This window comes from Mustela putorius, unplaced genomic scaffold (genome assembly GCF_011764305.1).
Source record: "Mustela putorius furo isolate JIRA1106 unplaced genomic scaffold, ASM1176430v1.1 tig00000198_pilon_pilon_pilon, whole genome shotgun sequence".
Lineage (NCBI taxonomy): Eukaryota > Metazoa > Chordata > Mammalia > Carnivora > Mustelidae > Mustela > Mustela putorius.
This window is the reverse complement of record NW_025421311.1, coordinates 7,215,885-7,231,679: the sequence shown is the minus strand read 5'-3', so window position 1 is coordinate 7,231,679 and position 15,795 is coordinate 7,215,885. Positions and strand designations below refer to the sequence as shown.

Sequence of the window (15,795 nt, the reverse complement as noted above, 5' to 3'; positions counted from 1 at the left end):
GACTCTGGGATTGTGACCTGAGCTGAAAGCAGACACTTAACCAACTGAGCCACCTAAATGCCCCATAAACAATAATATTTTAATGCCACAGCTTTTATTAGTAGTAATGTAGGATCTGAGGTTTGAACAACAAAGCAAAATATATAATAATCATTATATGACCCAAAGAGAACAAGTAAATAATCTGTAGTGTGTAGAGCAGGTAAATTGTGTATATGTTGAATTTGCTGATTTGATGTTAAAATATCAATAGTAGAGAAAATATGTTTGGTTACATTTGCATGAGGATCACTGGGAGGATAAAAGAGAAAACAATGAAAGATTATTTGGAGGACATGGGGTGGTAAAAAGTGTAACTTTCCACTTGTATAATTTTATTAATTTTTTAAAAAAGATTTTATTTATTTGACAGAGATCACAAGTAGGCAGAGAGGCAGGCAGAGAGAGCGAGGAAAGGAAGCAGGCTCCCCTCGGAGCAGAGAGCCCAATGCGGGGCTCGATCCCAGGACCCTGAGATCATGACCTGAGCTGAAGGCAGAAGCTTTAACCCACTGAGCCACCCGGGCACCCCCCACTTGTATAATTTTATATAAAATATTGCCTATAGAGGGGCACCTGGGTGTCTGTGACTGCCTCTCTGCCTACTTGTGACCTCTCTTTCTGTGTCAAATTAATAAATAAAATCTTTAAAAAATATATTGCCTATAGAAAATAAAATTAAATGTGACACCAAGAAAAGTAAATATGTAGAGTAAAAGAAGAAATTAAGGCTCCAGAATTTTGATTTTCTCTCTCTTCTCTAATTTTTTCTATTAATAATGAAGAAAGTCATTTTCCCTTTTTTGGTCCAGTGGCTTATTTGCTTGAAACAGTTTAATTCCCATAAACTGTCTGTATAACTGTCTTAAAAACATGTAATCTTTAAAATAATCTCAGGATCCTAGAAACTTGTTGAGATAATTATGAATTCACATGCAATTGTAAAAAATTCTGTGTATCCTTCTCCCAGCCGTCCCTAATGGTAACATCTTGTATAACTAGTACCGTGTCACAACCAAGATATTGATAGAGTCCACCAACCTGATTCAGATTGCATCGGTTTTATATGCAGTCATTTGTGTATGTATATGTGTTTACGGTTCTATGCAATTTTATCGTGTATATAGGTTTTTATGATAGCCATTACAGTTAAGATATTGAATGATTCTGTACTTTTAAATGAATATTAATTTTGAATCATAGAAACATTTTCATATTTTTTTTTCTTACAGTGTTTTGGAACAACACAAACTGACAAAAGAACAGTGGGAAGAAAGAATACAGAACTGGCATGAGGAACACAGAGGAATGCTGAGGTACTTGGGTGGCTGTTGTCTTCGTGTTTTTCTTTCAAGTATTTTTATATCCTAACACTTACTAGTACATCACATTATCCCCCAAAGATCATTCACTTTTTATGAATAAATATAAAGCACTAAATTTTAATCCAAAGTATTTTTGTAATTTGTTTGGTATTACTTTTACTTAAGTTATGTTACAGTAAGCTTTCTTTTAACAGGGAAGATTCTATGATGGAGTACCTGAAGATTGCCCAAGATCTAGAAATGTATGGAGTCAACTATTTTGAAATAAAAAATAAAAAGGGAACTGAATTGTGGCTAGGTGTTGATGCTTTGGGTCTGAATATTTATGAGCATGATGACAAGTGAGTAAATTTAGTTGCACAGTGAACTGGTCATTAATCAGTGATCTATATGGCTTTAATCTTACACAGTGTTTGTAAAGTTCTTTTTTGGCTTGATTACTCTTGCTGCTTCTTTTTTCTCCCTACTTAAAAGATTAGTTAATGAGACAAAGTTTTTAGATGTCATGTTTACATTTTTGCAACACCTTGTAGCTTTAGCATTCTGCTCAGCGTATTTATCAGACAGGATTTGGTATCTCGTGAGTTCTGTCTGGTAATTTAATTGAAACTTATTCCCTTTATAGGTGAAGAATGATTGCTTAAATATGTCTGTCATTTGGGGTGAAATTGAAATTAACATGTATAAGAAATAGCAATGAGACAATGAAATTAATAGATATATGATTTATTATATTTGTAACTTTTTAAAGACATTTATAGGAATTTTGAATATTTTCAGACATCAGTAAAGTAGAATATCACTGTATTAAGAATAATGGACAGTGTTATTTTGTTTCAAAATTAACCAGGTGTTAATTTTTATATTATATTAAGATATATGTTAATATGGAATATGTCAGACTCTCATAGTACTTTAGGAATGCTTTATACTTTCTTTATTTGCTATGCCAGTAATGCCACCTTCTAAGGCATTTCTCTTCTAAAATTCTAGAATTTTAGTTTCATTATTACAAATATCTAATAAGATACACTTTTCTAACACTATATACTAAGTCCAAAAGAGAGCATTTTAATTATTTTACTCTATGTATTTTTTATTTACAAAGCAAGTTAACAACACTCTATCATTAAGAAGAAAATATTTTGAAATTTTTGAAAAGCAAAAAGGACTTAGAGACTAATTTTTATGGACCAAATCCTTTTTTTACTTTCTTCTAAAAATTATTGAATTTCTATCAGAGTACCCATTATAGATACATTACAGATAAAGATGGAAATATGAAAGAGAGGGGATTAGCTCAGAATGGGAGGGACTGATACGGGAGATTGGTCTTATCTCTACTGGTTCCCTTTTTTTTTTTTTTTTTTTCCCTTAATTTATTTGACACAGAGAGAGAGCATAAGTAGGCAGAGAGCGGGGAAGCAGGCTCCCTGCTGAGCAGAGCACCTGATGTGGGGCTCGATCCCAAGACACTGAGATCATGACTCGAGCCGAAGGCAGAGGCTTTACCCACTGTGCCACCCAGGCACCCCTTTACTGGTTCACTTTTTAAAAATAATTAAAATCTATTATATTTCCAAAAGATTAAAAAAAACCAAAAAAGTAGGGTACAACTTTAAAAGCTCAAGTTCTTTTACCAGCTCTGCTACTAATTGCCTTTGTGATCCTGGTCAAGTTATTAACCCTCTGAAATTCATGTAACTGCCAAGCTTACTTTACAAGATTGTTGTGAGAATTACATGAGGAAATTGCTTTAGAATTTTCAGAGTAACATGTAAATGTAGTATAGCATTACCTTAAAAATGCTATGTTCCAGGGCGCCTGGGTGGCTCAGTGGGTTAAGCCGCTGCCTTCGGCTCAGGTCATGATCTCAGGGTCCTGGGATCGAGTCCTGCATCGGTCTCTCTGCTCAGCAGGGAGCCTGTTTCCTCCTCTCTCTCTCTCTCTGCCTGCCTCTCTGCCTCTTGTGATCTCTCTCTGTCAAATAAATAAATAAAATCTTAAAAAAAAAAAAAATGCTATGTTCCAGCAGGCTCCTTTTTAAACTGATAACAATGACATCTGAAGAGCCATTAGGGGGCAGTATAATGCATAACTATTGAGTAAAGAAAGCTTTATGTAGAAAAATTACTTGGTTTGCTGCAGTTGGTAATCTTAAGACTTAAAAGGACTATTAATAGGTAGAAATTCATACTTTGTTCTTGGAAGACTAACTAGAAAGACACCTTTTGGCTAGCATGGGTATCATAATCATTTTGCACACTGGTTATTGGATAACAGTGACACATTTGATGGGTAGTCTGAAACAGTAAAATTCATGAAAAACAAAAACGAAATTACTGTTCCATTCTGGTTCCTTGAATTTTTGTGTGCAGTGTGGCAAAGTGGTGGTAACTTATATTTCTTAGAGTTGGAAATCCAGCTCTTCCATTTATCCAAACATTTGTGTATGAGAATGTCTTAATTTTTTTCTGTTGAGATACAACTCACATACCATAGAATTAGTGCTTTTAATGTTACAAATACTCATTTTTAAGCTAAACAGAGGAACGAAATAAATTTAGTATTTAGTAACATGTCCATAATTCACATGAAAACTTACCAAGACTTTTCTCCCCTCTCCCTTCTTAAACACATTTAAAATATTTGTAGTAGCTTGAATCTGTGAAGAGCTAGTACAGAGCCCCAAGGGAAGTTCAATTCTACACCTTAGGTTGCTAGTGTTTTCTAGGTAATTTTAAGAAAATAAATTTAATGCTTTCAAGGCTCATGACACATCATGAAATTTTTTGATAGTTTTATGTGGCTTAATTGATCAAATTTCCCCTTAAAAGATAATAATGTCAATAGTATCAGTAAGCTGATGCATTTGAAAATCTAGCTTTCTTAAGACTGGTCATTTAGCTAATTTGGCCCCAGAATGTTTTGCACATTTTGTGTTTTGTTTTCTGCTTTTAATTAAAGGAATGCTTTCATTTTTTTAAGGTTAACACCAAAAATTGGTTTTCCCTGGAGTGAAATCAGAAATATTTCATTTAATGACAAAAAATTTGTTATAAAGCCAATCGACAAAAAGGCACCTGTAAGTAAAATTCTGTTATAAGTGTTTTCTGTATTAACTTTTTTAAAATTTCCGCCATTTTGCTGTGATACCATTTGAAGAGTGGCCTTGTTCGTTTATTGATTTGCTCCTGAGAAACATTCCCTTTTCATAGTTTAACTTCCCTGCTGATAAAATAATGAATTACTAAAAATAGAAGGTTTTGATCTTTTTATAACATGCGCATATTAGTTTTACTTTAATTGAGATTCAGCTGTAAGGTGAGTGATGTTTATTAGGAGGTGATTGAAAATAATCACCATTCCTAAGAAGCAGTTAAAAACACTTGTTTGTTGGTAGCCTTTACAGCTATGTGCAAATATGGCATACTTACTAGGAATTAGGAAATTCTGTGACTTCTAAACTATGTAATATGACATTCGAATTCATACCGCATATTGAAATTTAGTAGAGATTATTGTGAGAGAGGCTGTCCTTCAGGAAGATTTTAAATTCAGAAACTTTATGTTTAGGATTTTGTTTTTTATGCTCCTCGTCTGAGAATCAATAAACGGATTTTGGCTTTATGTATGGGAAACCATGAACTATACATGCGAAGAAGAAAGCCTGATACCATTGAAGTGCAGCAGATGAAGGCTCAGGCGAGGGAGGAGAAACATCAGAAGCAGTTGGAAAGGTATGGAATTTAAGGTTTTGATTCCTAATTGAGTAGGTGGTTTAAAATTTAAGAATGCTGTTTCTTTCTTTTTTTTTTTTGTCACATTTTTATTACTTTTTTTAAAAATTTATTTATTTTTTCATTAACATATAATGTATTATTAGCCCCAGGGATACAGGTCAGTGAATCGTCAGGCTGACACACTTCACAGCACTCACCATAGCGCGTACCCTCCCAGTGTCCATAACCTCACCACCCTCTCCCTACCCCCCCTACCCCCAGCAACCCTCAGTTTGTTTTGTGAGATTTAGAGTCTCTTATGGTTTGTCTCCCTCCTGATCCCATCTTGTTTCATTTAAAAATAATGCTATTTCTTTTAACATACTCTGAGTTTACATTTTTACATTGTTTTCATCGTATTAAAATTGAGTGTTATGCTTATACTCTTAAAATGTTTTACTTTTCAAATTGGAAATCTTTGGTATTTTTGAGAAAGTAGCTTTTTATGAATTCATAGATGTGCTTTATTTTTTAAACATGCTTGCTTTTCACTGATTGACCTAGGTTTGGGTACTCTTAATAGTTTGGGATTTTTCAAGTTTGTTCTGCTTGTGACTTTTACTTAATTTTTCAGAGTAAGAATTGCTTAAATAAAAAAATCTGCCTTATTTTTGTTTATTTTTTAAAAAGTATTTTATTTATCTGTTGAGAGAGAGAGTACACATGCACAAGCAGGGGAGGGAGGAGGAAAAGAAGACTTGGCGCTGATCGTGGAGCCTGATGTGGGACTTGATCTCACCACTATGACCTGAGCTGAAATCAAGAGTTGGACACTCGACTGCCTGAGCCACCTGGGTGCTCCGCTGATATTTTGCTTTAAAAGTGTCATTGACACTGTAGAACTCAAGTGAAAAGTTACTAAAAAGTTTGCAAAGCACCTGGTGTTTAATAAATAGTACCTCGTATAATAATTCTTAATATCATTAATGCATAGTCTGATTAGAAGCTGAATATAAATTAGCTTTTAATTTTCACTTAAGAAAAATATATTTGGGTTCATCTGATATTCTTTAAAAAGTAAGGTATCCTAAAACATTTTCTGCATGTTAGTCCAGGGAATTCATAGTTTATTAATATGTTATTTATGCTCAGACTACGTGGTCTTTGTGCCTGAAATTCAGATGGCAGTGATGTCATTTTTGGGGAATATTTAGATGTACTCAGATGAGTTTCAAAGATGAAATCATAACTGATTTTTTTTAAGCTAAAAAAAGTTATTCCCATTAAAACAAAGGGAATTTTTTTTTTTTTAAAGATTTTATTTATTTATTTGACAGAGAGAGAAATCACAAGTAGGCGGAGAGTCAGGCAGAGAGAGAGAGAGAAGCAGGCTCCCCACTGAGCAAAGAGCCCGATGCGGGACTCGATCCCAGTGGGATCATGACCTGAGCCGAAGGCAGCGGCTTAATCCACTGAGCCACCCAGGCGCCCCAAAACAAAGGGAATATTGAATATTGATTAAATTTGTGAAATAGATAATATTACCTGGTAGTGCTTCATCTAATTCTTACTCGTCTTGATATTTCTTTATAAATATAGAGTCTTTATAGAGTCTGCAGTGGTAGGCTCTCGGTAGTTATGTGATGAGAGTCTGGCTATATTTAAAAGAAACAATCTCTGGGGCACCTGGGTGGCTCATTGAGTTAAGCCACTGCCTTCGGCTCATGATCCCAGTGTCCTGGGATGGAGTCCCGCATCGGGCTCTCTGCTCAGCAGGGAGCCTGCTTCCTCCTCTCTCTCTCTGCTTGCCTCTCTGTCTACTTGTGATGTCTCTCTGTCAAATAAATAAATAAATTCTTAAAAAAAAAAAAGGAACAATCTCTTTAGGCCCCTGGTGGTTGCCGCTGAGGGAGGGAGGTGGTCTTTCCCGTGAGCTCTCAGGTTGATCTGTCTTAAGCAGCATTTGACATCTACTGTCATTCTAATGGAGTTGTCAAAGGAGATAAAACTGGTTTGCCATTTGTATATAAGATTAAATTGGTACTACCTTAGGAATTAATAATGTGTCAATTCATGTTAGTGATCGAAAATTCTTATCCTCCCAGGTTACTTTACTTAAACTGCCTAAAGTAAAATTACCTTTGTGCTCCCTTCCAAGCCTTTCTTACTTCTCTCAGTGGGAAATGTGCAGTTAACTGCTTTTGTGCTGGCCTGTGATTTATTGTCAGAATTCATCAAGGATACACGTGATAAATCTCCTCTAATTTTTCCCCACATTCAAGTCTGCCTCAAAAACATGCTTTGCACATAAGGGGTGTATTTGACAATTTTACTTTCAAAAGTTTTACTTTTTTTTATCGCTTGAAAATATTTCCAAAATGTCTTAAGTTTTTACTATCTTTTTTTTTTTTTAAGATTTTTTTTTATTTTGAGAGAGAGGGGGAGAGAGCACTAGTTGGAGGAGGGGCCTAGGGAGTGGAAGAAGCAGACTCCCCTCTGAGCAGGGAGCCCAACGAGGGGCTCTATCTCAGGACCCTGAGATCATGACCTGACCTGAAGGCAGATGCTTAACCAACCAGGTGCCCCTTTTAACTTTTGAAACAATCCTAGACTACATATTCCGTGACCCCACAAAAAGAAATGCATTGTATTCCAGTGTACGTGCATGTAACAGGGCAGTCCTGTATTTTTAACTGGATGGGTTTTTTTTTTTAAAGCCCAGCTGAATATAATGGAGATTCTTAAAATATTTATACTACGTTTCTTTTTAGTGGACTCAACAGTACTTGGGTTTCATGTAAATATTTCTATGTATTCATTTGTAACAGAGCAATTCTAATTCCTCTTCAGGGCACAACTAGAGAACGAAAAGAAGAAGAGGGAGATAGCAGAAAAGGAGAAGGAAAGGATAGAGCGGGAAAAGGAGGAGCTGATGGAGCGGCTGCGGCAAATCGAAGAGCAGACGGTGAAAGCCCAGAAAGGTAGCAGTTTCCTTTTGACATTGTGTTCACCCTTGTTCCTCTTTGTCCGATACTTCCTCACTGCTGGATAATCTCATTTGTCCTGTACAATAATTGCACTTAATTGTCACTTTAATACTTAATGGAATCACATCATAAACATGTTTAAGGGACACGCAACATTCATGTTCTAGTTTCTCTCTTATTTACTTAAATACACAGGTGTTTTCATGTGAAATGACTGTAGATATTAATTTATTCCTCTTACGGTTCAGGGTTCCATAAACAGGCAGGTTTAGTACTCACCAGCATTTAAACAAAAGCCGTTCTATATCATGCTTTATGGGTATGTAAATATTTCAAAGCATCTGAATACTTAAAGGCATTTTAAGCTATTCTGACTATAATAAACTCTTTCGGAACTCAGTCTCTAAATTTTATTTTGGTGTATTAAAAAAAATACACAACACATAGAAGTGGGTTGGTTTTTGGTAACACCTTGGTCAGAACCTACTTCCTGTGAAGAGTGTAACCAAAATGCTACAGTGTATAGAAAGGGTACATTTGGTTTCCAGAGTGGTTTACAGTGAATAACTCTAGGATATGCTGCTTTCAAACAACAAATAGTAGGAAGAACAGAAGAAAAAAGGTATTGAGCAAAATAAGATTTTTTTTCCTTCTTAAGCAGTAGAGGTTCGTGGGGGGGATATAATATGAAATATATACTATTTATAAAACTAGAATTAATACCTGCTTTCCTGATAACTAGTAGAAGCAGCCATTAGTTTTATTATTCTAAGTAGAATAATAACCTTAAAGTTTATTAAATAATAACCTTATTTAAGGTTATTTTCATTCCTTATATCAGGCTACCATAGTGGGGAGATGCTCTTGAGCAGTGGGGAGAATAATTTGCAAATGGGTAACTAGAGGGGGAAGTCATGGAGATTGCTATAAACCCACAAACTGGTAGATCATTCTAATTTCAAGAGGATTGGAAATAATATTTCTGAGAGAAGAAATAGGAAAACATACACACTAGGCTTTATTCTGACCTTAGAAGCCTCACTTCCCAGAGCTAGAAAAGACCTAGAAAATTACTTAGTTCAGGGGTCAGAGGTATTAAACAGATGTGCTTGCAGACTATAACACCAAGGCAGAACTTGTTTTCTGAATTCCAGCTTCATCCTGTTTCTACTACTACAGATGCCTTTTTCATCAATTAAAGTAGACCTTTATGAAGTGCCTACTTTGTGCTGCATTTTAGGAATACAAATAAATCGGATGCATGGGAGGGAAGTCTGTGTGGTTGGCAGAAATAAGATAAATTCATAAAAATGTAAAGTGAGGTAATGTAAATGCCATGTGAATACAATAAGCAATACTTTTAGAGGCAGAATGCTGTAAAAAATGGAATGTGTGTTTCTTTAAAAAGTTTAAAGAAATTTATGATACTGGTATATTTTAAAGAAAAAAATTGAGTGATAAAGTTTTTTTAACTTACATATATCTTTCTGAGAGAATAGCTACCTATTAAATCTTTCAATCTTATTTATTTAGGGTGCATAATAAAAATATTAATGATTTACACACAGAAAACTACTCAATTTCAAATCAGTCATCTTATGACAAAGGACATCTGATTTGTTTCTTGAGGTTTTTTTTTTTCCTAATAATAAAGCGTTGCCAGGCTGTCCTGAAATATGCATGATTGTCTTGTAATTTATGCTAAATTCTCACTCAAATGCAGTAACTCTGGTCATATCTAAGTCATAATATATAGTAGATAAACCTTTAAGTTCTTGTTTGAGAAGAAACTTTTCTATATTTCATTAAGAACTTTTTTGAAGTCATTATTATTTGAAATGAGTTATGAATCATTAAATAGAACTATTCTACCGTTTACATTTCCATGGTTCACTTACTTTTATCATTTTTAAACCAGCTCTGAAGGTTTATTTGAGAGCCAGACTGGGATTCACTTACTGTCCTGGCAAATATCAAAGTGAAATCCCAGTAGTGATCTCATGCTTCCTCTGTACTTATTAAGCACCTAGTGTGTACGAGGCATTGTAGGCATTGGGGATACGATGCTGAACAGATAAGGTCCCTGCTCTCATGTGGCTTACATTTTATTGAGGAAAGACAGAGTAATAAAATTAACAGATAATCAAGATCATTTTATGTTTTAAGTGCTTGGGGAGGGGGGAGTAAGCATGATAGTGTGATGAAAGCTCTTGTAGGGAATAGTGGGGCTTGTCAGTTTTATGTATACATTGTTTATATTGGAATTAAACAGTCAAGCTTTAATTCTGTCATTAACTTAGAATACCTTTAGCAAGTCATTTTAACCTCTCAATTTCCTTAGATTCCTAATTTCTAGAATGGAAGTAGATAATCCCTAATTTAATTTTCTTTTTTTTTTTTTTTTTTTTAAGATTTTATTTATTTATTTGACAGACAGAGATCACAAGCAGGCAGAGAGGCAGGCAGAGAGAGAGGAGGAAGCAGGCTCCCTGCTGAGCAGAGAGCCCGATGTGGGGCTCGATCCCAGGACTCTGAGATCATGACCTGAGCCGAAGGCAGCGGCTTAACCCACTGAGCCACCCAGGCGCCCCCCTAATTTAATTTTCTGAGATTTTTTGGAAAGTTTTTTAAAAAAATGTGTTTGAAGTATAGCATGTATATAATAATGTGCATGCCTCTTAGGTATCAGGCTTAATGAATTTTTGCCAAGTGAATTTATTCCTGTGACTACCTAGAATTACCTGCACTAAGGGACTCTCCATTGTATCCCTTCCTATTTTTTCACCTCAAATGTGACTTATATCATTCTGATGTATATCATCATAGAGTTTATTACTTTTTTAAAGATTTATTTTTGCAAGAGAGAGAGCACATGTGCATGAGCAGGGGGAGGGGCAGAAGGAGAAGCAGACTTCCTCCTGAGCAAGAAGATCCCTTCCAGGGATCTGGGACCTGATCTCAGGACTAGGACTCTGGGATCATGACCTGAGCCGAAAGCAGGTGTTAACCGACTGAGCCACCTGGGCACCCTCATCATAGAGTTTAGTCTTATTTTTAATAGTTCTGTTGAGGTATGAATCACAATACCACACAGTTAATGATCGAAAGTGTTTATTTTAACGGTTTCTAGTATATTCAGAGTTTTGCCACTTGATGCCACAATTTTAGAACAATTATATCACCCCAGAAAGAAATCCCATACCCATTAGCAGTCACTTCAAATTTTTCTGAGTCCTCCCTCCCCCAGTCCTAGGCAACTACTAATCTACTTCTAGTTCTGTAGACTACATGTGCTGGTCATTTCTTATGAATGGAATTGTGTAGAATATGGTCTTTAGTAACTGTCTTTCATGGAGCATAATGTTTTTAAAGGTCATTGTGTTGGAGCTTGTATCAGGCACTCATTCTTTTTTATGGCTGAATAATGTTTCATTCTGTGGATATATAGATATATGTATATATATATATATAGATAGATGTAGATGTTATATACATATGATCTACACATACACACACATATATACATACATACACACACACACTACATTTTATTCATTAGTTGGTGAGCATTTGGGTTGTTCCCACCATCTGACTATTGTGACTATGTTGCTATGAACATCTGTGTACTGGTTATTGTTTTCATTTCTTTTGAGTTATACCTGGGAGTAGATTACTGGGTCATATGGTAAGTTTATGTTCAACTTTTTGACAAACTGCCTAACTGGTATCTAAAATGACTGTACCATTTTACATTCCCACTATCAGTGGATCATTTGGATGACCCCTAACCTCCCAGCACTTACTAATGTTAGTCTTTTGGAGTGTGGTCATCCTAGTGGGTGTGAAGTGCTACTGTGGTTTTGATTTGCATTTTCCAAGTGGCTAATGATGTTGAGCATCTTTCCATATGTTTATTGGCCATTTATATATAATCTTCTTTGGAAAGGTGTATTTTTGCATTTTCTTCCATTTTTCAACTGTGTTGTCTTTTTGTTGTTGAGGTGTTAAGAGTTCTTTCTGTATCTCGGTACAGATGTCTTATGACGTACCAGACATCTGATCTGCAGATATTTTCTCCCATTCTGTGGGTTACCTTCACTTTGAGGATGATGTTCTTTGAAGCCCAGTGCTTTAAATTTGGATGAAGTCCAGTTTTGTTTTGTTTTTTTCTTTTTAAGATCTATTTATTCATTTGGAGAGAGAGAGGGAGTGCACAGGGGGGAGGAGGAGAGTAAGAATCTTAAGCAGACTCTGTACTCAGCATTGAGTCTGATGTGGGGCATGATCTTATGACCCTAACATCGTGACCTGAGCCAAAACCAAGAGTCAGAGGCATAACTGACTACACCACCTACGGCCCTGGAGTTCAGTTTATTTATTTTTTGCTTGTGCATTTGGTATCGTGCCCAAGAACAGTCTTGCTTGTTTTTGAACTGCATGTAAATGAATTCATGTACTCTTCTGCTTGGCTTCTTTTTGTTCAAAACTTGTGCCTGGAGCTGTAGTTTGTTGTTTTACATGGTAGTGTAATATTCTGTTGCATGTAGATAGCAAATTGTACTGATGATAGACATTTGGGATAGTTCTGGTTCTGGCTATTATAAAATAAGGCTGCTGTGAACATTCTTAAGTGTAGTCCCTGGGTATTAATTTAGGGGAGGTATCTGTACCCCAGAGTGGAATTGCTGGGTCACTGCTACAGTTTATCGTAGATACTGCCACTGTTTCTACAAAGTGATTGTATCAGTGCTCATTCTTACCGGTAGTGAATGAAAGTTGATTTGCACTGTATCTTCATTACTTGATGATTTGTTTTACTGTCAGGGTTTCCTCTTGCGTTCTTTGTTAGTTTAGCCATTCTGGTGAGGACAGTTAGTACAGTGCATTTTCTTGATGACTGATGATTTGATTTTAAGCACTTTTGCAAATGCTTATAGCACCCATAAAGTGCCTTTTCATGAGTTTCACCTATTTTTAAAAATTGGATTTTCTTTTTTTTTTCTTATTGATCTATAGTTCTTCTCATATTTTGTTAAAAGAAAATCTTTCTATGGTTTGTCTTTTTTCTCTCTCAGTGTAAGTTTCTTTTAATGAAGAGAAGTTCTTTAAGTTCCATTTATCACTCTTTCTCTTATGGTTGTGAATATATTATTTTTTACAACTTTGTGGATACTGCTTTACCTTTCACGTTTAGGTCCATAATCCATATGTAACTGATTTTGTAGGAGTCAGTGTTATTTCTTCCCATATGTATTTTCAGTTGACCCAGAACCTTTATTACAAGGAATGTTCTTTCCCCATTTAGCTACATCCATCACCTTTGTCACAAATCCAGAATACAATATGTATATAGGTCTACTTCCAGACTATTCTGTTCCACTCAGCTATTAGTTGATTTTATTGTCAGTGGACACTGTTCAATCACCAGTTGTATCTAGAAAAACTTGAAACTGACATACCTTATAAGTGCATCATAGGCGTACAAGAAAGTACATGTTGTACAGTGGGAAGCACGTTTCAAAGACAAGGGCAAGTTCTTAGGCTTCCAGATTATTTAGATTTTACATTATCTTTTATGACTTTAGTTGTTAATGGTTACATATTGCATACTTTTATAAATTATTCTGAAGTTGAGAAAAGGAAAACAATTAACTTGAAAAAGTTATTATAGGGAGCGATTAAGTTTATAACAGGACAGACTAGAGCTTCAGAAGAGTTTATTATATGACAAGACTGACCTTTCGGTGGGAGTCAGCAGTCTGGATGTTCTGCATATCTCATAGCACAAACTCTTCTGTGGTATTGTAAGGTGATGCACCTCCTGATCATTCCTGGGTTGGTAATTTCTCTTTCTCTTTGCCATACTAACTGTGCTTTTCCTCTCCTCCCATCTCCTATTCATAATCCTCTTCTGAATAGAGAGCCTCTGGAAAGGAAGTTCTGGAGATGGATAGTCCTAGAGAGGAAAGTTATTAGCTACTGGGATGTCTTGGCTGCACACTTCTGTGGGTTGAGGATTTGGTAATAGTGGCTGAATGTGGTGACAAGCTCTAGTACTCTGATCTACCAAGTTGACATTTATTTTTAGCTTTTCTGTTGGGCTCCCCACTCCCCCCCAGCCCCCTAGAAGCCTTGCCTTTTCAGAGTTTCTTTCCTTAGTATTTGTTCTAAGCAGCAAGAGGAACTTCACATGCTCTTCAAATTTGCAGTTTTACTGGTTGGTTAGTGGTGATAAATATTTTATCTTTTGGGGGGATGGTGCTTCAGTACATGATTATACTCACTCAGGATTTTGCTAAAATAAAATTAGTAGTGTATCTGTGTCCCTGTCAAAGACCTCCTGAATTTTATGTTTCTTTATGGGTGCTATGCATGTGAACCTAAATGTTGAAGGGTTTCTAGAAGATAGCATAACCATAAGGAAAATATTAATAACTTGAACTTCCAGGATTATAAAGGGGACTCTGGCCCTTGACATCTCTGCAGAGGGTTTGTAGGATGCCTAAAGATCTGCTTCTGCAGTGTTTTCAGTGTTTCTCTGGATTTTGCATCTCTCCTCGTTCTTTGCTTTTTCTTCAGTTTTCCTAGGTAAGCAGTATCTTTCATAGTTACGTTAACATCCTTGTTTGCTAACTGCACTACCTGGATAATCTTTGGGCCCACACAGTAGTGGGGGATTTTAGGGGTGTTGGAAGGGTCATTTGGTCCCGTCTTCCCAGTATGCCTTGTAATTTTGGTTGCTTTCCCAATGTTGAGTTTGAAACATTAGGGAGCCCTAGAATGATGTTATTTAACTTTAGAGAGGATTTAGTATTTTTTTTTTTGCCAGGCAGAATATGTGCAGGTCACTGGTGGAGTTGACCAAGGTTTCAGGCTTTGTTAAGGTTGGTCTCTTTGTATTTTTTTCCTTCCCTGCTAGTCTGTAGACCCTTCAGGGTGTCTTCTGAAGGACTGCTCATTGACTAGGGCCCTCAATGCCAGCCGTTGACCCCTGGCTGCGCGACAGTGTTGATCTTCCTGCTATTCTGTAGCCAGTTATAGCTGTTTTTTGTTTGTTTCCCTAGTTTTCTACCTCATATGTGTACATTTTAGGAGTTGGCAAACCTCTTGGGGGGAAATAGCATGCAGATTTTAGAGCCTACCTTTCTATTTACTCCTTTTAAGGATCTTGATCTCCCAAGCCTTGGATGCCTTGATAGCCCCCAAATTGCAAGCTGTGTCTTTTTAGCCTGACTTAGTATTGTAGGCCTAGGGCTGCTGTGTGCTGGTTCACTTTTATTCTGCTCCGCTGAGAATATTAAATGCTGTTCTGTTTTGTCTGTTTTTTGTGTACAAAGTAAGCAAATACACAATATCCTCATGAACCATATTCTTGTTTCCTCTTCTTTCTTAAATAAAATGTAGTATCCTGCACGTATCCTTCTGTACCTTGCTGTTTTCAGTTAATGCACACTTGAATGTCCTATGTGTATACTCACAAAGAGATCTTTCTTACTTTTTTTTGTATGATGGTATAACACTCCATTGCTTAGATTTAGGATAGATATTTTATAATTGCATTTTTAGTGAGTAATTGGTAAATAATTCTGAATTCTGTGAATTCTAAAAATTAATGACAGTGGAACTTCTTTGCTTTTTTTTTTAACAACAATATTCTTTTCCTATGGAAAAAAATGTGATACTTCATAAACTATTACCTTAGACTGAGAAAAGGAAGAAAAC

The 15,795-nt window shown here is 35.9% G+C and overlaps 1 protein-coding gene across 2 annotated transcripts in view; it reads left to right on the top strand.

The window, feature by feature from the left end:
• RDX (radixin) overlaps positions 1-15,795 on the top strand; it is an 85,096-nt gene that overhangs the window by 35,482 nt on the left and 33,819 nt on the right. For both annotated transcript variants that reach the window (XM_045077544.1, XM_045077543.1), the window contains exons 7-11: positions 1,272-1,355; positions 1,559-1,705; positions 4,353-4,449; positions 4,941-5,104; positions 7,937-8,067. In XM_045077544.1, the coding sequence (XP_044933479.1) occupies positions 1,272-1,355; positions 1,559-1,705; positions 4,353-4,449; positions 4,941-5,104; positions 7,937-8,067 (623 nt within the window). The remainder of the gene's footprint in view (positions 1-1,271; positions 1,356-1,558; positions 1,706-4,352; positions 4,450-4,940; positions 5,105-7,936; positions 8,068-15,795) is intronic.